Below are 25071 nucleotides of genomic sequence, written 5' to 3'. Positions count from 1 at the left end.
CTCTGCCCACCTAGCTTGGCGGCCCCTCAAGTCAGGCTGTTTACAAAAATGTTTCAGAGTATCATGATCCACATCCACATAAAACTCTGAACCATACAATGCCTCCATGTTTTCAAAGCATGGATAATAGCATACAACTCTAATTCATGAGTTGGCCAATTCCTTTGAGAGGGAGAAAGCTTCTTGCTTTCAAAGGCTACTGGCCTTCCCTCTTGAAGGAGGACTGCTCCTACCGCAATGCCACTTGCATCGGTTTCTAGGAACAACGGTTTCTGGGGATCAACTATTTTTAACACCGGTCCTAAGACCACAGCTTGTTTTATGGTGTTAAAACTTTCCTCTTGATTCTGTCCCCAAATAAAAGGTACTTTATCTGAGGTCAGATCAGTCAATGGCGATACTATTCTGGAATATCCTTTGATATGTCTTCTACAAAACTGGACAAATCCCAAGAATGATCGCAACGCGGTCAGACTCTGAGGGATTGGCCAAGTTAGTATCGCAGCCACTTTCTTCGGATCCATTTCTACCCCCTGTGGAGTAATTATGAACCCTAAATATTCAAGCCTAACCATACACAGTATAGTTTTCTTTTTATTCACATAAAGACTGGCTTTCCTCAAAGTACTGAACACTATTCTTAAGTGTTCACGATGCTCAGTAACACTTTCACTGAATGTCAAGATATCGTCAATAAAATGTACTACGAACTTTCCGATATACGGACGTAGTAAATCGTTCATAAGCATGACGAAGGTCGCTGGAGCATTGGTAAGTCCGAAGGGCATTACCAAAAACTCATAATGACCAAACCTGCTTCTGAAAGCGGTTTTATGCACATCCTCGGCTCTAATCCGGATTTGATGGTAGCCGCACTTAAGATCTATCTTGCTGAAAATCACGGCTCCGTGTAATGCATCTCGCAAATCATCAATCCGAGCCATCGGATACCTGTGCTTAACAGTGATATTATTCAATGGTCTGTAATCTATACAGAGGCGAAATGTATCATCCTTTTTCTTCTTTAATATCACTGGCGAAGCAAAAGGTGAGAAACTTGGTTGAATCTGCCCCAACTTGAGGTATTCTTCCAGTTGTCTACGCACCTCCGCCTCTTCAGCAAAACTCATTCTATAGGGAGGTCTATTTACAGGTTCTGCCCCCGGGATCAGTTCAATCTTATGTTGAACTTTCCGCTCTGGAGGTAAGCCATAAGGTAGTTCATGCCTAAAACATTCAGAGAACTCCTCTGTTATAAGATTAGCCAGCTTGGCCATCTCACCACTTTGCGTAACATCAGTGCTAGCCGAAGAATCATCCACCGGCTCTACCGATGCCGTGCAAAGGGATAAAAACTCTACTTGAGCTTTTCTGATTTCCATCACGGAAACCAACGGTCCCTGAGGTATATCTTTTTCACCTCGCAAGACATAAAGCACATCATTCATCTTGAATTGATATACGTGCTTTTTCCAATCAATGGCTGGATTCTTCCTAGAATGCCACGCCATTCCCAGGGCTATATCTGCATGAGCAAGCTTGGTCATTTCAAAATCAAGCTTCTCATCATAGTCCTGAATCCGAAGCTCCAACTAAGTAACCCTTTGGTCCCATACTTCAGTTGAACTTCCATCTGCCATCCTGACTGTATACGCATAGTCAGATGGACTTGTCTTTAATTTCAGCCTCTTCACGAGCTTGGAGTTAATCACATTGTGAGTTGACGCTGAGTCAAACAACACAATGACATCATGACTGGCCACTTGCCCTTTCATTTTAATTAACTCCGTATCATTGAAGGCTGTATACCCCGTTGCTGCGGGCTTAGATAGGATGTTATCAGGTGCACTCGTCACTAACTTAGCAACAGATACACATAACAAACAAGGTACTAACCTCTGAGAAGGTCCCGCCAGTTGCATCTGCATATGTTCCGCATTGGGACTCTCCTGCATTTCTACGTCACATTTAGATATTATCATATTAGCCGTGCGACGGTCTTTATTCAGTGGACAATCCTTCCACTAATGTCGGTGAAGGCAGCCGAAGCACAATCCTTCTTTTCTAGCTTTCTCTTTTTGTTCAGGGGTCAACGAGGACTTTGACCAAGCCCGGGCTGCCATTGGAGTTATTTTCCTTTTCACCCCAACGGTGGTGCTTGTTTTTCCTGGTCCCTCAACCGGCTTCACCTGCTTGGTTTGGCCACTTGGTTGCGAGACACTTGTCTTTGAAACCCATTTCCTCGGAAATCCCCCTTTTTTCGGGTACTCGTACTGAGTCCCTGCCTGCACAAATCCACCAGATCTGCCTCTGGCATCCTCATAATTCAGGGCTACTGCAATAGATTCATCTCATGTAGTCACATACTTAGCCCGAACTTCCATTTTGATCTTGTCGTTCAGTCCATAGATATAGTCTTTTAACTGAACCGACATAGGGAGAGGGTCTGTTATTTTCATGACACATTCCCTAAATTTGTCAGTGTACTCTGCCACTGACAGACTTCTCTGACGAAGATTTCTATAAGCATCCCAAGCTCGGGATTCCTCATCAGGTGGGAGAAAGTGTTTCTTGAATTCAGCTTTAAACCCTTCCCAGGTGGTTGGAGCAACTTGATCCTTCTGTTGCTTTATCCACCATCTGTCCGCTGCCTCAATAAACAGGTGTGTGGCCTCGCGGATTTTCTTTAGATCGGATCTAATTTCACAAATGGCGAAGGCTTCTTCCCACTTGTGTAACCAAACCTCGATCACATCAGAGCTGCGCTCGGTCATCCGACCAGCGTACTTCTCCGGTCTATAATTAGCGATATTAGGCACTTTGACCCTTGCGCGCTCTAAGGAATGTATACTGGGCTCTGGCTCTGCTGGAGCTTTGCCCTTATCAATCCTAGACGGTCTAGCCGACAAGGCTTGCACCATCTCCCTGATCTCATTTTGACCAGCATTCACTTGAAGCTGTTGGTTCATAATCTGCTGTAAAGCATCCTCTAATATCGAAATCCTACCAATCAATGTAGGTGCTGCATGATGTGACATCTGTTGTGTAGACTGCACTCTAGACTCACTAGGATTCGCCCTTGAATTCTGCCCTTCTGCTTCCATAGGTTCACAGTGGAAGATGGGGTTTTTTTTTTTTTTCTTCTTCTTCTTCTTTCTTCTTTTCCTTTTTTTAAAAAAAAAAAAAAAAACCCAAATAACCAATATATACACCCTTCACTTCTGTTCTGCTTTCCTGTTTTTTTTTTCCTCTTCTACAGTGCAAAAATCACAGGACCATATGAAAACAAAAAAAAAAACTGCACGGAAAGAAAGAGCTCCCTGATCTTTGCGACGACCCCGGCTGCTCTTTCTCAGACGTAGAGTTTCCCTTCAAAGTCCATTCCAAATAGACTGTGCAGAGGCCTTAAAATGCCTCACAAGCGGTGCTTCTGCAGGACAGTAAGCAAGATGCGACCAAAACGTATCTGACAATTTCACGATAAATGTAATCGACGTGACGCCTTCACGTTGCGTAGATTATCATCCCGCTCCAAAATTCGATTATCATCCCGCTCCAAAATCGTTCAGAAAAACCTGTCTGACTACCGAACCGCTACGTTGCCCCAAATTTAGCCGTCCATTAATTTCAATGCTTCATAAGTCCCAGTCGCCTATCTGCGCTGCGTCCCCTGCTCAAACTCCGCTTGGGAAAACAGCGTCAATTTGTTGACCCATAAGCTCTTGGCTATGGCAGACGATCTCGAAAAACAGCCCCCAACGCTCTTTCGACGTCAACAGCGCCCAAGCTCACGTCCAACTCGACCCGTCTATCCTTCTCTAGACCCTACGCTCCTCTTGGCGCAGATCATCTATTTCTTGTTACAATGTCGATCGCCCAGGATCACGTCACGTACAACCCTCGTTATCCTACGCCTTCACCGTGATCAGCACGTCGCTTTCACCAGTTGTCGTAGCAACACACCAACCAAAGTCAATATCGTCCACCTTCCCTTCATCCTCTAACCATGCTCTGATACCAAAATGTAAACGACTTGATCTATCCACGTTTTTATCTGTAACCTGAACCTCTCTTGTCGTTGAAACAATCACGGGCGATGGCTGTCTGTTATTCCACCCAGCCTATTCTCATGAATCCTAAATCGTAAGATACGTACGTTATTTTTCATACCTATCCATGAGACCCTCAATTCCCTAAATAGTTCTCCTTGCCAAATGTCATCATTATAGCCTCTCCACTTGGTGCACCTTTTTACCCCTCTCTTGGGGCACATTAAAAACCACTTGCCCCTTGGCATTATTACACATTTAGGTGCACCTAGGCCTTAGCACTCAGAACTATCTAGTCAATGCCATTCCGCCCTCACCTAGGACCTTGGCAGTTACTTCTCTTGACCATTTCAATTACGCACATTAACTATTACAAAAGTTGGTCATCTAAGAGAAAATGCCCACCGATCTATCCGAGGTCATGCTATCCCGGCTAGAGCATAACAGTATGACTCATGGTGGTTCCTTTTACACCACCAATGCATGAAATTTAAGGCGAATATAGACATATGCTCAACAAATCCAAAAAGGCGAGCAGAGTTAACCACAAGGTTTTTAAGGGAAGGACTGCCTATCATCGCATTCCCATGGACTGTGATACTGAAACATGAGTGCTATTCATCGTATACAAGCATGCTCACATATCTATGATATAAAAAAGTACATGAGGATACATCCATAAAGCATCTTCATATTGAGTTTGTTAGGGAAAGGCTGACTCAGTCATCGTTGGAAGATGGCTAGTTGTTTGCATTCGATATGAATAAAATCCAGGGCATAACGATGAAAATTTCATTGCCCTCCTATCTCAAAAGAGTTACAAACTGAATTTTTGTCGTCAGGAAGTCATACCAGATATCTTTGACAGCAACAGCAGATTCTAAACACCCGAACATCTGCTGATGCTGATGTTCAAATGTGCAAGCCTTCTCATTACCATGATGACACGCACTATATTCATCTGCTAAAACGTGCAAGCCGAGCTCTTCTCATTTCATCAACAGATGGAGTGGAAGGAGTGGGAGGCCATGGAGGCGCTGATGGTGAAGCGTTAGCCCTTTCTGAACGTGGTGTTCCACACATTTCACAGGAATCCATATATAAGCTATTGGTATAAGTACACATTTGGCAATGCCATACGGTAGATGCAAACCCTTGGCTACTTGCACTATTGCCATCTGGAAGGTGGTTATTTCTTGAACCTGCAAAACCCCCCGCAAAAGTTCTCCCCCTCCAGCCTACGAAAGGTCTTAAAAGAGTTTGAACAGGCCACCAAAATTGACCTGTCACATCAGATAACCTTCTCCTGAGTGCTGGAAGAACGCTACTGGCTGCGAATCGCGGAGTGTGAATGTATAGCAGACCTGCCAGGATCCCACAAAGGTGCCCCAAAAAAGAAGTACCGGGCACAAACATTTGTACCAGGATCAATTCAGCCCAAGCAGCATGCCTTGCTGGAACAAGGACCCCATAGACATTGGTGTAAGTGGGAGAATTCCAGTTCAACACAACTTTTAGGGCAAACAGAACGGCTGAAAATCCGACAGCGCAGTGTGTGTAGAGTGAATCGGGGTAATCAAGAAACACATCCAATCCCTTGGCGACAACGACTACAAGGCCATGGGATAACCCAAGCAGCACGGCAACCAACTTTGCAAATTTGAGACTACCCATGCTCCCCTCCAACTGTACGCCCTTCCATAGTAATGACAACATATTGTACACCAAGTGCGTCTCATCGAAATGATAGAAAGCTGACAAGAATAAGCGCTTCACATCACAGTCCTGCCGACAACAGGTGTAATCAAAGCCAATCAATAAACATGGTGACCAAAAATTATCAAAAACGAAATGCGGCGTCCCTGCTAATCTTAGTACTTTAAAACCATTATTAACGATTATAATTGCCTAACGAAGCCTCACGAAAGGTACTCTGGATAAAAGCAAAGCCAGGAAGGACAGAATGTCGCAAACCATTGAAAACAAGGATGACTTAAGGGTTGTGGACTACCTTGAGAACGAGGTGAGGATTGAGGCAAACTTCACTGATTGTGGGAAGAACATCGTTGAGTCTGCCAGGCCGAAAGAAGATCAGGACGTTGGCGAGGATGAGAGCCGCGGTGACAGGGGGCTTTCTCTCGCGGCCTGCGTATTGAGCCAAGGCATGGAAAGCCAAGATGAAGAGCATCCCGCTACCACTGCCTCGGGAGCTTCGACCTCTGTACATGGCGAAAAAAGTAACCTTTCCCTCCCCCCCTTCTTCTTCTTCTTCTTCTCTTCTCCTCCTCTGAAAACAAAGCAAAATTGCCAATGAAAAGAGAATGAGTGGGATGGGGGCAAAAGAGGTAGCCTTATAAAAAATCGTACCATTAACATATTAGCCCAAAACTTGAGAATCACTTTTACTTGTGGAGTACGAACTTCGAAGAGCACAGGAAGAGCACCCCCTCAAATGGAACCATTGCGCTACTAAACTCCATGAGAGGGAGGGTACTACCATGGCTTAGTGGCCACGTCTCCCATGCTTACACCTCTCTCTCTCTCTCTCTCTCTCTCTCTCTCTCTCATATAAATAATGGTTGCCTAAGAACATCACAAGCTCCAACCACATTTATAACTTAAAAGAGTAACATCCTTTTTTAATTCAAGACCTTTACGCTAGGAAAGTATCCAAACCAAAATAAAAATTTCAGCATAGTAATGAATGGTCTAAGGCCTCAATTATTGAATAGACTATATGAATCACAACGAATGCCCCCCATTTCACAGATATGAGAAGTGAAAGATTTTATAGAGCCATTGGATAAGGTGCTCCCTTTAGACACCATCAAAGCACCATTATTTGAAAATAGGCTAACATTGCACACAAATGAGAACTAAAAGGAATATTTTTAATGTAAAAGTTGGCACTTTTTATGTTGACTTTAAAAACGATAGTAAAATCATGTCCTAACAACAAGAAAACGGTGGATAAAGGTGACGCAAAAGTTTATGTAAATTTAAACAAGTTGATAAAAATAGGTCTTTGCAAAACAAAGAATGGATGTATTGCCAATTATCATCATGCAAGGATCTATCAATTGATGGTTGTATACCCATTTGCGGAGAATCGATTCATTGAATCAAAAAGAGAATTGCTTTCTAGCTGATGAAGCTTTAAAGCGACTAGTAGTAATCTGCTTGAATTCAAATATACCTTCATAATTTATACAATTTATGCAATGTTCTAACATTAAAGCTCTTTTACTTTGTTATTGAGGGCTTCAAGAAGAGCCTTTTATGTTTTTCTCGATTTTGTTTAATAGCCTAGTTTGTGATGATTTTCCCATTATACCTTTTTTAATGGAAGGGGGCTTTTTTTTAAAGGGTATTTTTTGTTGTTATAGGCTTCAACAACTTAAAAATGGTGGAAGCAGCCAAGATCTCAATGGCAAGCATGCAAGAATGAAATAGCAAAAGCAGCTGTCACTTGGTTAGGTCACTTATCACTCCAAAATCGAAGAAAATCTATAAAAGGCACTCTAAATACAAAACTACACTTACAAGCAAATAAAACATAAATATATACATTCAATTATATATTCCTAGCTTATTTAGATAACTACTACAAATTACATCTTCTCGTAGGTTGTTGAACCCTTAAATGGACATGTCAAGGATTTAACTAAGGCCAAAAGCAAATGCCTTGAGCGAGGGGTGAATTGAGCAAATCGAGCAACTTGTTGTAGAGTGAATGAGCAAAGACCAAGGCCCCAAGGAATTCCCCACAGATAACATGTGAGTTCAATGGAAGGGGTTTTATTTTCTTGTGGAGTTACATAAAATGCACATACAGAGGGGGTATTAAGTGTACTTAAAAGCCATTTTTTCAATGCACATGATATAGGGGTTTCATATATTGAACAACTTGGGGCCAATGAGAGGATGTGATCCTCGTATGTGTATGGGATGTTCAATTTCGTGTAGATGATGCTATATGACAAGGCAAGAAGGCGAAGGACATCGGTTGATAGTGACTTGAGCCTAGTGTATCAGCAAGGGGGCTAGACCCTAAGGAAGAGTTAGATGATGATGAATCGATTCATCCAAGATCTGAACCCAAAGAAGAGTTAGAGGATGACGGCTCAAGCCATTAGGGTGGGTGCATGCTCTATAGTCTTCGACCATGGCCAAACCTAATAAGTGTTCCCATGGGACAAAGTGCTCATCGAGATATTAGATGGATTTGTCTGCAAATGTCATGGGGAAGTGGATCAAGTGCTCTTCCTTCATGCTCGTGTCCCATGCTGGAACACTAAGGTTCCTCAGATTGCTTTATGACGAAACCTAATTTTGTCCATTGCATTGGAGCAAGACTGCACGGATGCATAGATGTCCTCGTGCTAAGGAATGATATGCTGATATGAGGTGGTGGTGATAACTAGATCCAAGTGTGGTGCAATGTGGCATAACTTAGCCAATGCTACAATGTCTTGAAGATTGAACCTTGATCTGCCGATTTGTAATGGCGATGGAAACTGCGTTCAAGGATGTGATATGCCAAGTGTCAAAGGTGAATGCATTAGTGATGGATGTGAAGATGGAATAACCTCAAGAGCTTCACTAAGGCATATATCTCTACATGTTGTGGGACATGTGAGAGCCACATACTAACGACTTATCTCTATTGATGTGCATGATCACTTGCGAACCTACTAAGTATCTGCATCATTCAGTGTTCTAGTAGATGGAATTGGGTCCCTGCATAAATGTGATGGATGTACCTCACAAAAATCAATTTGTGCTAATGTAGATGAATGTGCCGTGTGCTAAGGGCTAACTTGCAAATGTGGTTGATCAAAATGTGAAGACTAATTCATACTAGCATATGATGCATCTATTTCTGATCTCTCAAGGCTAATGAGGTCTGACTTGAGATCCTATGCCTATCCATACACTTTGGCAATGAAAATTTGAAGAAAGTTCTCTCTTGAGTCATAACGGGTGTATCATTGACTATGTGATGTAAATAGGTCCATGATGGAGGCTATCTAGATCTCTATGCTAGAGGCTTACCCATGCATTGTCGAGAGTGTCTATCCATTAGAACATTGTGTGAGAGCTACCACTGTGGGGCTTATGCTCAAGCTATCGCTGGCGCAGCTTATGCTAAAGTGACAAGTTGCAAACCAAGTCATACTGGAAGAATTGCATGTGCCAAAGCTCAATCTTGTAGTAAAATGATGATGACAACCATATGCTCGAGAGCTTGTACAAGGTTGATGTATGTGTGCTAGAACCAATGCCAAAAATAGTGGCATGTTTATGCCAATGTGCAACTATCCTAATTCCAAGAGAGAGAACTTTGCCAAGTTTCATAAATCTTTGCAAGATGTGATGAAGTGCCAACTACCTAAGAGAATTAAAATGTGTCTGATGTTTGAGTGTGTACACTGATTGATAGATCTGAGGGGACTGACAAAGGTTGGAATGAATTGGGTGATATGGGAAGTGGATCACTTGCATTGGTGGAGTTTAATCTCCTCTATGGCTATGCTAGTCTACTACTAGGCTACACGTCTTGTCAAGGTTTGTGAGGAGAGTGTTTTTCATAGGGATCCAGGGTGATGGCAATGGCAATGAAGATGAATACTTCTTGCCTAGCTATGTTCAACTATGAAGTTATTGTAAAAGCTTCCTTGCAGGTAGTCACTTTCTTGCAGTACTCAATGTGTTGTTGATGTTGGTTTTGTGGCAGTATCTGTAGGTTGAAGTTAAAGTCGTGTCCGCTCCCTCTTTGTTGTGCTACTTGAGTGGTTTGTTGTATTTATGTTTCATGCGAGTCGATGTAGAAGTCCATTATTTTGCACGTGTTGCTGTAGCTCTCTTTACTTTGCTTAGTAGTCTATTTGTTAGGTCATTTGCTTGCTGGATATGCTTTTGTTGTGTGCACTTTACCGCTGTCTTTTCATGTAGAGTACTTGATAGTTGTCGTTCTACTTGTTGGTGCTAGTGTTGTAGGCTTTGTAGCTGCGTGTGTGTAGCCATTGTTGTGTAGCTATCTATGAGTCCTTTGTTGCTTGTTTGACATCAAATGTTGGTTGTTGCTTGTTCTTTTCTTTGACTATCTAGGTCGAGGTTGTGTCATTACACATTGCTAAACTTGTTTCTTGGAATCTTGTATGTTGTGAGATGCATCTTGTGTCGCTTGCTTGTCATTGTAGAAGCTTGGCATTGCCTATGTGTGGCTTGACTTTATTCCATTGAAGTAGTATGAAATTTTCATCTTGTTGGATGATTCTTGTTGTATGCTTTACCGAATGTTTGTCACAACTGATTATGAGCCTCTTTTCTAGGTTTCTTTACCTCTCAATGACGACATTCCTCAAAGATGAACATGACCTAATGATGGATTGCACTCAAATCCTAAAGATGTTTGCGGCTTACTTGTAAAGAGAAATCATCATGAATGACATCAAGAGGTAGATGATGGTCATTCCTCCACCAAAGTCATGGTATCAAGAATCCTAAGTGCAAGATTATGGTGGGGCACTATATATGAAGATGTTGCAAAACATTGCAAAAATTGTGATGTGTGTCAGTGAATCAAAAGTCCAACCTTCGAGGACCAGATGCCACTACGACTGAGCTACCATGGGGAGTGGATTTCATTGATCCATTCAATGTGTGCACCCATCTAGGTAAAAACAAATACATTGTGGCCGCTATCAATTACGTTACCAAATGTGCCAAATCAAAAGCCTTACAGAGTCTGAAGCACCACACTGATTCTTGTATGATAATGTCATCTGTAGTCCCATTGAGATCATATTTGACCAAGGGATTCACCTCATCTGGTCATTGATATCATTATAAAGGAAAATGGTCAAGCCGAAGCAACAAACAAGGCCCTCAAAATAGTTCTCCATAAGATGATGAATGAGCACCAAAACAATTGGGATCACAAGCTCCAAACATCACTATAGGCCTACTAAACAACATTGAAGGTCACAGTGAAGCACACTCCTTTCACACATCTACAGATTAACTAGCTGGAGGTGTGAGTAGCCCATGGAATTCCTTGTGCAAAGCCAAAGGGTGGCTGTATGACACATGAATGGCCAAGAAGTGAGAAATCATGAGCATTTAAGATGTTCCTACAATGAATCTAACGTGGATGCATCCTAAGTGCACACATGATAAGGAGCTAAAGTTCAGGTTACAAGATTGAGACTTGTACTCATAAAGAGACTTGAGAGCTTGCTTGATGTTGTTCTTTGAATGAGCCTCCCTTTTATAGGAGTGGATACATACTTGCATATGCTTGCTCACATGTAGGATAATTGTTACACCAGCTATAATCACGAAAGCTACATGTGATTATGGCAAGGTGGGAAATCAGAGGGCTTGACAGCGCTTGGCAAATTATGGGCCTAAAATGCTAGGGTCTAGTCACACCTAGGCCTAGGAAATATTGAGGAGGTGCAAATGAAGTCTAAGAGAGGATTCTTATGGTAAGATCCCCTGTGGTGAGACTAGCTTTCTTGAGCTCCCTCTAGAATCCTCCCTCCTAGTCGGGTTCTTGACATTTTGCCTCATCACTAGTCCAGTGCTTGTAGAGAGAGAAATCTCACCTCACTAAGAGAACCCGCAGCTAGGAAGTGATCTAGAGAAGCCCTCTTTATTATGAATGCTTCATTGGTACCAGAGCGGCTAATCCTACTTGTAGGAGCAAGGTGGAGTGATGTAACAAATGCAATGTGAAGCGTGGTTAGATGTTTGCAAATAATTTCAATAGATGGCTCTTGGCTTGCTTGCGGCGTGTGACAATTGCTTTGATCACTCCTTGTTTTGGCACTCTCTATTAGAATGGCACTGGTGCCATTCTCTATCAGAATGACCTTAAGATTTGGTAATGGGATGCATAGGAATTATTTTACCTTGGACCTTGGGAGCCATCCTAATCCATGAGAGTTTGTGGAAAATGGCACTGGTGCCAATCTCCACAATCTCATTAGTTTGCCTCTCTCATTCTATGTCTATGTCAGTGTTAAGTAGATTGCAGTAGTGCCATGCTAACAAGGAAGATGGAAACAGATGTGGGAACATTTATGCATAACATTCTTGAGACATTAGCACTCTCTATCAGGATGGCTCTCTCTATCAGAATGGCACTGGTGCCATTCTCTATCAGAATGACCTTGAGCTTTGGTAATTGGATGCGTAGGAATTATTTTACCTTGGACCCTGGGAGCCATCCTAATCCATGATATTTTCTACAAAATGGCACTTGTGCCAATCTCAAGCAATTCATGTACCTCCTTGTTATTTTGTCACTAGTCCAATCCTTTGTTTTAGGATTTATAACATAACTACTAGACCTTGAGCTTTAGAGATGGGATGCATAGGAATTACTTTACCTTGGACCTTGGGAGCCATCCTAATCCATGAGAGTTTGTGGAGAATGGCATTGGTGCCAATCTCCACAATCTCAATTAGTTTGCCACTCTCATTCTATGTCTATGTCAGTGTTACCTTTTGGATCCCACTTGCTATGACAATGCCAGGAAGATATCCAATATGGATGCAAAAATTAGGGCTGAACTTTTCAATTCAATATTGCAACATCCTTGGGTCCAATGCCTGTGTGACTCTAGCACTAGAACGACTAAAGAGAAGGTGTTCGACACAACTAGAATTGACAAAGAGATGACTAGGAATACAAGCACTCTCGGGGACAAGCCAAATGTGTTTGGAATAGAAGATAGAATAGTGCCACACGAAAAAGCAATGAAAAATATTGATTATAAATAAATTCAAAAGAAATTTGAAAAATTTGACAAGAAGGATGCTAGCTTGTCAGGATTTATGGATTATGCAGAGTATTTCCCGTCTGGAATTGAGTACGAGGTGTCGGTTCCGGTTGTGAATTGCCATAAAGCACCAAGTCAATATGTGTATAGAACCTTGACCCTTTCCTATGTCAATCAATTGGTACACAAATTTGCTACTATGTTAAAACACCCTACAACATGCGCATATCTCATGCCATTCCACATGCACTCAAACACTCCAATGTGCAAGGATGAGGTACATAAATAAAGATTGTGGGAATATAATTATTGGATTCTTGTAGGCCAGCACTCAATACTTGCAGTAAAATTTTTCATAGAAAGTGCACCACAAGGAGAAGTGTTTGCCACTATGAAGAAAGCGGAGACAACTACTAGACAAGAAAACATGCTTTCAGAATTGTGGACAACTACAAGCAACCTCAATAGCAATGCACTTTTGGAAGTGGTGTCAAGAGCTAGCGAATATGAGGTAAAATCTCATCTTCGTGATGTGCCAAACATAATTGAACACAGCGCACTAGGGAGCTTGGAGGAGTCAAGGTGTAGCGACTTTGCGGACAGTCCAGATGTAATCCATCCAATTCCATCATCCTGGGATAAGCCAAGGATGACTGTGATATTGGACTTGAATGGCTTACTATTAACACGTTGCTTGTTCAAGTCACCAATACACACGTTTGTTATGTATTGCCACAATAGTTATATGGTTTTTCGACCCGAGTACATTAAATTTCTAAGGATCTTGTTAAAAAAATTTTAATGTAGGTATTTGGTCAACAGCAATGGAGCATAATGTCATTGATAGAAAATCTTCACATATATGCAAAGGAAAACCTCCCTTTCTTCGTGATATGGGCTCAGCAGGGATGCTACTCTTATAGTAAGAGGAGGATAAATAGGCCCGACAGGGTTGGTGTTGAGGCTATGTTCAAACCCTTAGCAAAAATATCAAAGGTATTTAAATGTGATGCTAGGAGGACAATACTTATTTATGACTCTCCATACATGGCTTGTATCAATCCTCCATCAAATTGCATATTTCCTCTTGCGTTTAATGTGCAAGACAATGAAGATAACATTCTACTAGGTGAGTTGATGCCTTACTTGCTACAACTTGAAGCGGCCAATGATGTGCACATCGTGATTGAGAGTAATTGGTATGGGCAACTACCGATGGTCAAGGGCCATAAAGATTTCAACCTCATCCAGGAAGTTCTTGAAGAATGGAGTGATCAAAATCATCAATGGTCAATAACAGAATATAATACAGGAAAGCTTCCTCTTGCAGACCCACTAAGGGCAAGGGTTAGATGTGATAAGAGAGAATTAGAGGGTGCATTCCATATTCTAAGTCATGGTGGTGGTGAATTCTTTCCTCAACTTAACATGTCACAAATAAATATGCTAAGGACTACTCCACCCATCGATAGTATGAGTGCTATGCAAGCTTCTCATATGGCTATAGAACTAGGATACAAAGGTCACTATATCAAGAAGCACATTGTTAAGGCCTTTCTAAAGAGACTTCTAAATGCGTATTTTCCATGAAGGTACATATGCCAAAATTTCAATTGATTTTGTCTCAAGTTACTGTAATGTTTTTTGGGATAATTGGGTTGTTGTTTGCCATGCAGACATATATGCTTTAAAATCTTATCTAAGTATGTACGTACTAGGACGTGATCTACTTTGAACACCAAAGTTTCCTATCCCCATTAAGGAAGTCTTTCGGATTAAAAATGTGGATTTTGAGGTGCATGAGTCAACTATTACAGGCATTGGCCACGGCTTATTTGTGCATGATTTCATTAAGAGAGGGACTACTATTCTCCATTACAGAGGTGACAAATATGTGTATCAAGATTGGAAAGAATTGTGTGAGGTTAGACCAAGGCTAAAGAAGTACTCTATCCAAGAGGACCCTTATGTTTCTATGGAGGATATGGTGTACATTGTTGGTGATGTTCGGCATGGCAATGTGGTTGGGTTTATCTATAGAAATACAAATTCAAAGCCAAATGTTTGTTATGTATTTTTCCCTTATTTACCACCTTGGTCCATCTCAAGGAGGAGAGCAGATGTTGTAGAATATGGATACATTTGTGTTGAAACCATAGACGATATATGTGTAGGAGAGGAGTTACTTGTGATCTATAATTTTTGATACATGATATGTACTCATTTGAACATTCAATATTAGCAAATTCATTTTTTCCTTTAAGTTACAAGTTGTGGACTTTGGGTCTTAACTTTTGTGTATGATTTTTGTTAGCACTGGCCCATTAGGGGCAGAGCTCTAGCTACTACAAACTTTCTATTTTTGATGCCCTTTGAAAGCGGAGCAACAACAGTTATACTTAGCTCTTGGGGGCAGTGCTCTAGGCACGTGTGCCTCTTGTTTACATAATGTATCAACATAGTTAAGGCAATGATACATAGTTCATATTTACACTTTGTGAATATTAAACACTTTGTCATTGCCTCATATCATTACATCAACTATAATCTTGCATACCTCCACTTAGTCTAGGGCTTCTTGGGATATGGACACCATTGAGGGCGATGACATGATGGAAGATTCACATGAATAGATATGGTTAAGGTAAGAGATACTAGGGTGTTTATGAACACGACCAAGGTTCATGAGATGATTCTAACTCCTTAAATTCTATTCATTTGGCTTGTGTTTGTAGACTAAACAAATACCTAGTACCATTCTCCTTGGCATAGAATTATCGAGGAATGGCAGTGGTTGGATTCTTCCCATTAAGTATATACTTTGACACAGTACATCTTCATTAGGATAGTTCATTTTTTGATTAGGATGTAGGATTTTTTTATTAGGATAGTTCTTTTTTTGCATGATTAGGATGTAAGAGCTATGATTAAAGGTCTTTATGAACACCACAAAGGTTCATGAGATGATTCTCACTCCATAGATTCCAAGATGTTTTAAAGACTATGACTTCATAACCATTCTCTGTGCAAACAATTATGGAGGATTTTGATTCTCTCTAGAAATACTACAAAGTGAGAATTTAATGATGCTTGTTTTCACAATGAAATGTTCAAGCTTTTTAGCACAATATTGCATGGTTTGTGTTATGATGCAATTATCAAGGGAGAGCATAGTTAAAATTTCATGACTTTGTGAATGCTAATGTAGTGGTGTTTTTAAAAAAAATCTATATTTAAAAAAACCCTCAACTTGTTACAACTTTTTTCAATTTAGTTGTCTCAAACAAATTTTTCCTTGTCTCACATATAACTTTTTAATCCAAATAGTGGAATTAATTGTATGGTTCGTTTATTGATGGGACTATCAAATCTACACACACACACACACACACTCGGGCAGGAGCCTAGATCAACTCCTATGTAGGCAGCAAGAGCCACTTAGGCACCAAATTAAAGCTTTTGCTATGAGACAATGAGATCCAATATTAAGGCGCAATGAACATAACTTCTAGATGTGGTTCCTCCTAAGGTTTCTCTTGATCCATGCATTTCATATCATTGTTAGGGTCCATGCATGGTAGAAGATAAATCGTAACCATTGGATTAGTCCAACTCGATGTTTGGAAAATGAGTCACTTCATTCTGAGACCTCTAAGGGTTCTTGGCTAAGTGTATCGGTTGGTGGACATGCAATCTCCACAGTTGTAAAAATATCACAAATTTCACTAGTTCTTGGCTAAGTGTATCAGTTGGTGGACATGCAATCTCCACAGTTGGATCAAGCCCTCTTAAAAGGGTGGAATGCATCTCCCAAAAACGGTAGCCATACCTACCACATGGCGACCACCTGCCCCCTCCCCACTTTCCTTCACGGCTAAGAAAGGCCATGTGTCGGCCTTCCCGGTCGGAATCCAACTGGAATTGGCTCTTGGCCTACCGGACTATCACTGAAATCCTACAAGATTCCTCCTAGGAAAGGCCTCCTCATCGCCCTTCCCTACTCCATAGCTGGCTCTGGCAGCCGATTCCCTACTTCGCAGAGGGGGGGACACCCATTCTCCTTGGTCGTGCTGGTAAGTTACGAGCCTATAATCCATCATCCTGGTCCATGCAAAAGCAATTCATCTTTCTCCTAAAGAATATGTCCCCCGACCAGAATGTAGCACTCTACTGGTCAGGAACCTCACATGCCTAACGACTACATGGGGCTACCTATGTCGAGAGTACGTAAATCAGGGTCGACTGCCACTGCCTGACACACACGCTCATACATAAACAATCTTGAGGTGAACTCCTGCTCACCCAACTCTTCCATTGTAATCACAAATCAATTGAGATTAGCAGCACTCTATTCTATCTTCCTCCTATTTAATTTCTACATCGAGATCAAGTTGCGATGGGCTCCAAGACTTATGTCGATGAACGTGATTTGAAACATTATAGCTTACAATTATTGCCACATGGAAATCCCATGTGGAAGTTAGAGCATGGACAATGAGAAGAGAGAATGGACGATGAGAAGAGCTATATGAAGGAAACATGTCTAGCTCCTTGATTGACACCTCAATCCCTAAAATAAGGAATATAAGATATGACATCTGAAGTCACTAGATGATATGTTGCTTTTATGTTTTTCTCAAAATTTTCTAGGGATCTTGTGTTCAAAGATTGTATGAGCAGTTTGTTAGTTTCCTTCTTCTCTAATTTCTAGTGAAGCCTCCATTTCTTTTTTCACATCATTGTCTACATTCAAGTTATCAAATTGCAAAGATGAAAGAAATTATAGGTTTTCTATTTCTTTAACTTAAGATAATGTAGTGTATGTCAAGCCCTGTGCATGTACTCCTTTTGGGAGAAAGAAAGTTTTTCTAATGTTAGTCCTTGAGCTCTATGGATTGTTCTTGCTACTGCCGGTTAAAATTGCTCACGTGTGAGTATGCTTGCTTTTTATGGGCCTATTTGCACTTCTTTTGTGAATCTAAATATTGGTGTCCATTGTGGGTCTACACATTTATTGAAAGATTGTTTGTTTTCATTTCTAGCTTGCATTCCAATATCTTGATGAGGAAAGAGTATCCAAACTATTTGTTTCCCCATATAAGTGGATGATGACATGAAAGTTCCATTTGCTCCATTAACTAGGCCATCTTGTTGGTTGATACTACCAGAGCATAGCTCAACCAACATGCCTTCTTTTATTTTGATTATTGTATGTAGCCCATTATCCTTAGCAGGCTTGGTCTGATAGAAGTCACCCCCCCACATCAGTATGGAATGAGCCAGTTGATTGCTCTATTCCATTCACAGGTTAGTTCTATTTCTTGTCTAGTGTGTAGGTACACCACCAGTAATGACATCAACATTGCCAAAGTAGTCATTATGGGTTCTTTTTAGTATTTGCATTCTAAGGTCTGCCAAGTTGAGAGTTCTCTTTCCAACCAATGAGATCTCATAAAAAACGATGAGTTGGACATATTCATATAGAGCAGAAAGTGTGTCTAGTTTCTCTCTTGGTAGGGATGTAAGGTTTTTTGTCTATTTTGGGAAATGCAATGTAGATTTGATTGTGTTCCCATTGATATTGCGTGATGATTTTCTTGTATATACTAGCATCAAAACTTTTGGCCAGACATGGTTAATGTTTGGTGTGTTATGGTTGTAATAGTGATAGTCCTTGCACTAATAGAAGGAGAAAATAAGTTTTCTCTATTCCAGCTCCTCCATTGGGGGGGCAAATGCAACTTAGTCATTGGGTGCAGCCTTTTTTGTAGCATCACATCATTAAAAAGCTCTCTTTGGTCTTTGTTCAAGGAGTGCAGTTTTTGGAAGTATTCATTGTTTTCTAACAATATTTGTTGTTTAATGCTTATAACAAAATGGTTAATTCGTGGTTGCTTTTGTAATGTACGCATGTCTAATCCAATGTCATAAGAATCTTCAATGTTAACATATTTTCCATCATAGATGCTGAAGGTATTATCCTCATTTTATATTGTATCAATTGATAACTTTTCATTGTTGTTATATTGATAGTTATATTTCTCCCTATTTTCTTCTATTGTTGATATTATTGCATAGTATGTTGTTTTCTTGTTGAATGCATTAATGAATATGTATTTTGGCTCACATTTAAGAAGAAATGTCGATTTTGTGATATGTGACGTGAGGATTGTAGATATGTTTCCATGTCCACTTGCAAGTGTTGCAGACAATCTAGAAAAGACATTGTAGTGTTGCTTTGCAAGCCATGTAGCTCTTCTTCAATTTTGTGGTATAGCTATTGATATTTTGGTCTATCCTTACCTTGTAGAGGGACGAGAATCATTGTCTCATTTAGGGGTGGTTTTGGATAGTTAAATCAACAAATCTTCTTTCGGTTTTTGGCACATGTTGTTGTATGTTGATGTGTTTGTATTTCTTGTATGTTTTCATTCAAGAAATTTTTGTCACATGTAATGTGTTCGATTATGAAAGATAGTACTTGTTGCATGTTATTAGAATTGTATGTTGGCTTGTGTTTCACCCATAAAATTCGATGTTCATGTTTTACAATATTTCCTAGCAATGTTGAGTCTTTTAAGATTAGAGGTAACATTTGTTGGAGCTTGTGAAGTACGTAGTATCTAGCATAGAAGGTAGGATTTTTTTGCACTAGTTGTTTAATTTCTTTGTTTGATTGTGCTTGTGAAGTAGGCCAATGTCCAAATTTTATGTTGTTTACAAGGCCGACACTAATGGATCTCATAGACATTCAACACATGAGAATGTAATAAAGAAGGTAGGTAGTCCCAATTGCCTCATCATTGTGAACCCTTAGTTTCTCCTTGTAATATGAGGATGTGTGAAGGCTTTCAAAATCCTTGTATCCTATTTTGGATTGTAGAATGCTCTCTATGTTTGTATTGTTCTTCACATCTCTTGCATTAACACTTTATTTTGTAAGTTCCCTTTCCTAGCAAACCCATATAGATCGCATTACTTGGCTGTATAAGAACCTTGATTGATGTGAAGAAAAAATTAGATATGTTGTGCGATAATTTCAATGATCTGTGCATTATTTTGCATTTGATAATGTCTAATGTTAATTTGTCGACAATTGTTAACATGTCTAGAAGATCCGAAGAAAAGTGTTGGGAAACTTAATTCTTCGCTATGTTGTCTTGGAAAAGGCCCAAAGGCTTTTGATTCTCTCCTGGAGCAATGTAAGTCACATGTGATTCGAAATCAACAATTTGTTATGCACTTATGATATTATGAATCAAGTTGTCTATTTCAATAGCTTCATTGTCATCTCATTGTTGCCAATATTTTTTGCAATTTCTTCCATGGTGTCAGTCCAATATGTTGTTTGCATAGTGAGTACATGTTTATACCACTCATGGTTGATAGTAACATTGTTTTCAAGATACAAAGGTCTATCTATGAGTACACAGAGAGCTTTCTTAAGAGTTTTTGGTCAGACATTGCATATTGCATAAGTGGATTTGTATTCTAGTCTCTTCTTGATTATTGAAGATTCATCCTTAAGAAAACATGGCAAAACATGGTGGATTTTATTTGTATCTGCTATTACATTCACAATACTACCACTCACACCAATTTGTCCATTGAATCCCAACTCTCTAATTTCGATGAATGTAATCCTTGGTGGAACTAGTCATTCTTCAATTGAATTTAGTTGATTAATAGGAACTAATGCCTCATTTAACGAGATGTGCATAGAAACAAAATACTTGGGAATTGTGTTATGCTTTACTGATCAACATGTAAGAATGAGTGAAAAAAAGTAGAAATTTGGAGAAAGAAATAGTAAGAGTTTATTGCATATGAAATTGTGATACAATGAACCATGAAGATAATGAACTTCTCCATGTTGTTTTGCACCTCTTCTACCTTTGGGGCAATATATGTAGTCACCATTCCAAACATGTTGATCAAGAAGCGTCCTTCCACTTTTTTGTTGAAGAGGTATGTTTTCAACATGTGTGTGTTCTCTTAGAGAAGGTCTACAAATGAACGAGGCAATTGCAACACCTTGTCAACTATTGTGTCTTTGAAGACTACCACAACAAAATCTCCTTCTGTACTTGTTATGATAGCCTTCAATTTGGGAGTTTTGATAAGTGAAGTTGCCTTATTACATGCCAAGCAAAAAGATTTTTCGCGATTCCTTGAGATTTTGTTCTCTTTGCAAAGAGAACATGCAGACTCATACAGAGCAGCATTCACTCCTATAACAGTGAGTGTGCCAGCCATCTACATCAAAATTAAATGTAAGAGCAAGCCTTTGCTATTCGCAAACAATACCAACAATTGAAGATCGCTTTGTTGCAATTTGTTCTTAATTTATGACCTGGCTTTGGTAGCCAATTTATTGAATGTGTGTGTTGAAAACCCTTTGAAGATAAATTGTGAGATTTGGATCTTTTAAACATGTGATGATAGTAATGTCAAGCATGTTCAACATGATTGGTTGCGTGTTCTTCTTACAACTAATGTTGGGAAGAAAAAATTTTGCTTCACCAAAAATCTTGAATCTCTGCTACTTTGATGAAGTCCCCATGCCGATTACTCCAAAATATAAGCTACCACAATAAAATGAATGTGAACAAGTACACACAAGGATTGCTTAGTTGTTGATAAGTGCTATGGTCAAATATATGGAGCAATGTAGCAAAGGTTGGAAAGCTCACTATGATGAGATCCTCTAGGTACTCGACATCTTCGACAATGATCTCATCCTGTTGCTTATATGAAGTGCCAAGCTTGATAACATAGATTACGTTCACATTTGTGTGGATGCGTTATTAGCGTTCATTAATTATGCTTTAAAGTAGCATGAAAACAACATGATCACATTTCTTACCGAAAAAATCAATGGGAAATTGGGCAAAAATACCATAGGTAGTATTCACATATCTGGCGGTAACATGTACATTACCGATAGAAATATAACTAATATCGGTGGTTACTATTACGGCCAGTATTATAATTGGTGGTAATACTATATTATTCTCATTGTTTTTCATATTACCGCCGATAGTAGCTTAAGTATTATAATCGATGGTAATACTATATTATTGGCAGTGTTTTTCATATTACCACTAGTAGTAGCTTAAATTTGGGTAACACATGAAAAAATTACATGATTTTGAAAGGAGTTGGGTTTTTATATTTTAGTGTATTTTTTGTTTTACCCCCCCTTATCCAAAAGACCCCCCCTTGGGTCTCACATATTATGAAAAATATGTACAAATCTTACAATTTGTCATATTTTTTCAAGTATAAACCTTATGCTTTATGGTAGGGAGAACAGGAGATTGTCATATTTTTCCCTTGCATATTTAAAAAATTTGGAGGAAATTTATGCATAATATATATGGACATTGTCCCCCCATACCCTAGATTTTGGATGAGGGTAGTAACATAATACATATTGACTTAGTGTCCCAGGGCTCAGTAGAGTACTAGAGTGCATGGTAATGAGTGATTAGAGGTAATTAGCCTTCATGATTTACTTTTGTGGTAGTTATTGCTCGGTGGTGGCGGATATTATCAACCACATCTATGGTGGCTAAGATTCCACTGGGCTGGTAGTACCAGCCAGTGCAGTGGCCCGCAATTACTTATCTACCAGTTACAACCATCGGGCTTGCATGCATGAAAGTCTAGTAAATTACTAGTCATTACCAGGCTTGCATGCTCACAGTAGAGAACTAGAGTTCATGGTAATGAGTGATTAGAGGTGATTAGGCTTCGTGATTTACTTTTGTGGTAATTATTACCTGGTGATGGTGGCTCTCATCATCCATGTCTATAGTAACTAAGATTCCATTGGGCTGGCAGTTAATTTCCAGCCACTGCAGCTTCCTACAATAACTCACCTACCTAGTTACCACCATTGGGCTTGCATGTATGATTACTATGAGTGTAGTAAATTACCAATCTCACTAGGATTGCATGCTCAGTAGAGTACTAGATGGTAATGAGTGATTAGAGGTGATTAAGTTTCATGATTTACTTTTGTGGTAATTACTACCCGATGGTGTTAGCTCTCATCAGCCACATCTGTGGTGGCTAAGATTCCACTAAGATCGCAATTAATTACCAGCCCCACTGTAGTGGCCTGCTCACCTACCAATTACCACCACCGGTTCATGATTACTAACCCATCTGGGGTGGTGCCTAAGATTCCACCATGGTGGCTTGCAATTAATATGGATGGAGCCCTGAGCCTCTGGCCCTCCAACCACCATGGTGGCTTGAATTTTATAATATATAAGATCCTTGGCATTTGGCATTTTACTATGTTGCTCTCATCTGCCCCTGCTGCTCTGCTACTTTGCTCCACATACCCTCCTCTAGGTCTCTTCCTCCCCTACTCTACTTTTCTCCATGCTCCCTCCTCCAACTCTTATCACTCATTTGCTCCCCTATTCATCCGCTCCACTGCTCACCCACTCATCTTCACCATGCCTACTATCACCCCTTGATGCAACGTGATCCCATTGTTATCTGCCTTCTCGTATAAGGTGATTGTGTTGCACTCTCTTGGAGTAGAAATGCTGGCTCTAGTGGACACCCTTCGTTCCCACAGTAGATTCCCCCCCATATCTGCATGTCACCACCTTAGATGGCATGCTCTCACCTCTGGCCTCTTTAAGGCTATGTTGTATCAGTTCCCCCTAGACATCAACAAAGGCCTCAAGATTTTCAAAGCGGAGTGTTCTTGCACTATTGTTAACTCTTATATTTGAATGGTTGTGGTTGCTAGATGTAATCTTTTGGCCTTTAAGGCTCTCAACAATTGCTCAGTTTTTATAAATGTAAGATCCTCTGTTCAAATTTTTCTCAATATAAGTTGTTAATTGTTATATAACTTGCTATTGGATGTAGATGTACATTGTAATCTCTTTTGCTCAATTTTAACTCGATGAATTGTAAATAATTATCTAGATTGCTCCACCGGGCCTCTAGTCACCATGGTGGCTCGAAATACTTTTGCTCTCATTTAGGAATTACTACAACAAGTACTAAAATACTAGTAAAGTAGGACTACAATTTCATTGGTTTAGGACCAAAATAGCACTAAAATAGCTCCAACAACCAACCATTTTGGTTGCATGGGAAAGAGATGGGAAATAAATACAATTAAACTTTTAGAAAATGTAATTGATGATATGGCCCTTGAGAGGTCCCCTCTAGGGGCAAAGGCCATATTGACATGCATTATACAATATCTAGGATGCCACTGGACATATATGGCATGTTGATATGGCCCTTGCAAGTTGGCTGAAAATAATATTGAATTCATTCAAGTGAGAAGCAATGGAGACCCCTTCCTTCATCTGTAGCTCAAACAACCTCTTCATGAGGTAAACTTTATTAGAGGCAGTTTCCTTCTCATAAGTGGCACACAGTTTCTTCCACAAATCTTCCGTAGTCTGCTCATTTACTACTGTGAAATAAACTGACTCTGCAAGATGAAGTCTAATAGTAGACTTTGCTAATGCATCCAATTCATTCCAATCATCCTCAGACATATCCGCAGGCTTAGCTTCAATACCTGCCAAGGGTTTAATCTACTTCTTTTGAATAAGCACATCTCTTATTTGTTCTTTCCACAAAGAAAAGTTTGTCCCATCAAACTTTTTAATGCTGAAAAACTCATTTTCAGACATGGAAGAGGATGCCATGATACAAATGAAACAAAATCCCAAATGCTAGTGCCTGCAAGAGAGAATCACACCAAATACCAGGTGCACCCAAATGTGTATGCTACAATAGTGTGAAATATCACCAAAACTCAAAGCTTTTGCAAAGCATCAAAAGATGCATCTGACTCATGTGCATATACTATGCATCCATATGAGCAAATCTGGCCCAAAAGAAAATGCCAATAAGTGCCAAATGACTCAAGCATAAACACTGTCCACTGGCATATGCATCAATAATGTCTCATCCAAGAGAGCATAGCACTATCAGTGCATCACCTGCAATGTTTCAAAGCTGTCCCTCAGCATAAAATAGCATCCATGTGCAAAGCGTCCATAAAAAATAGCATCCCACAAGGCAATTTGGGCCTATTAGCGCATCCAACAAGGACCGCAATGCATCCAAATGGCCTATAAATCATCCACTGCAACCCAATTCATACCACGAATGAGCGCACACTGCTCAAACTGCAACCAAAGTGATCTGCATAAGGTATGCTCAAGAAATCATAGTCC

At 40.0% G+C, this 25071-nt stretch overlaps 1 protein-coding gene across 4 annotated transcripts; it reads right to left on the bottom strand.

The window, feature by feature from the left end:
• Positions 1-4777: 4777 nt before the first annotated feature.
• On the bottom strand, positions 4778-6554 carry RBL14 (RHOMBOID-like protein 14). Of its 4 annotated transcripts, none has more exons than XM_087389008.1 (3): positions 6450-6554; positions 6061-6336; positions 4778-5834 (listed from the first exon to the last, which is right to left on the bottom strand). In XM_087389008.1, exons 2-3 carry the CDS (start codon positions 6274-6276, stop codon positions 5007-5009), a joined length of 1044 nt encoding a protein of 347 aa, XP_087245134.1. In that variant the 5' UTR covers positions 6277-6336; positions 6450-6554; the 3' UTR covers positions 4778-5006. The 4 variants fall into 4 exon arrangements, with proteins under 4 accessions (XP_087245134.1, XP_087245133.1, XP_087245135.1 ...); XM_087389007.1 differs by having other exon boundaries at positions 6456-6554; XM_087389009.1 differs by having other exon boundaries at positions 6471-6554.
• Positions 6555-25071: the final 18517 nt, after the last annotated feature.

Source organism: Dipteris shenzhenensis, chromosome 17 (genome assembly GCF_047967505.1).
Source record: "Dipteris shenzhenensis isolate YYH24624 ecotype China chromosome 17, Dip_SZ_1.0, whole genome shotgun sequence".
Classification (NCBI taxonomy): Eukaryota; Viridiplantae; Streptophyta; class Polypodiopsida; order Gleicheniales; family Dipteridaceae; genus Dipteris; species Dipteris shenzhenensis.
This window is presented reverse-complemented; position numbering and strand designations above follow the sequence as displayed.

Coding starts and splice junctions, on each gene's coding strand:
- RBL14 (XM_087389006.1), bottom strand. Junction 5,835..6,060: donor ATCCTCACCTCGTTCTCAAG/GTAGTCCACAAC, acceptor TGTTGTCGGCAG/GACTGTGATGTGAAGCGCTT.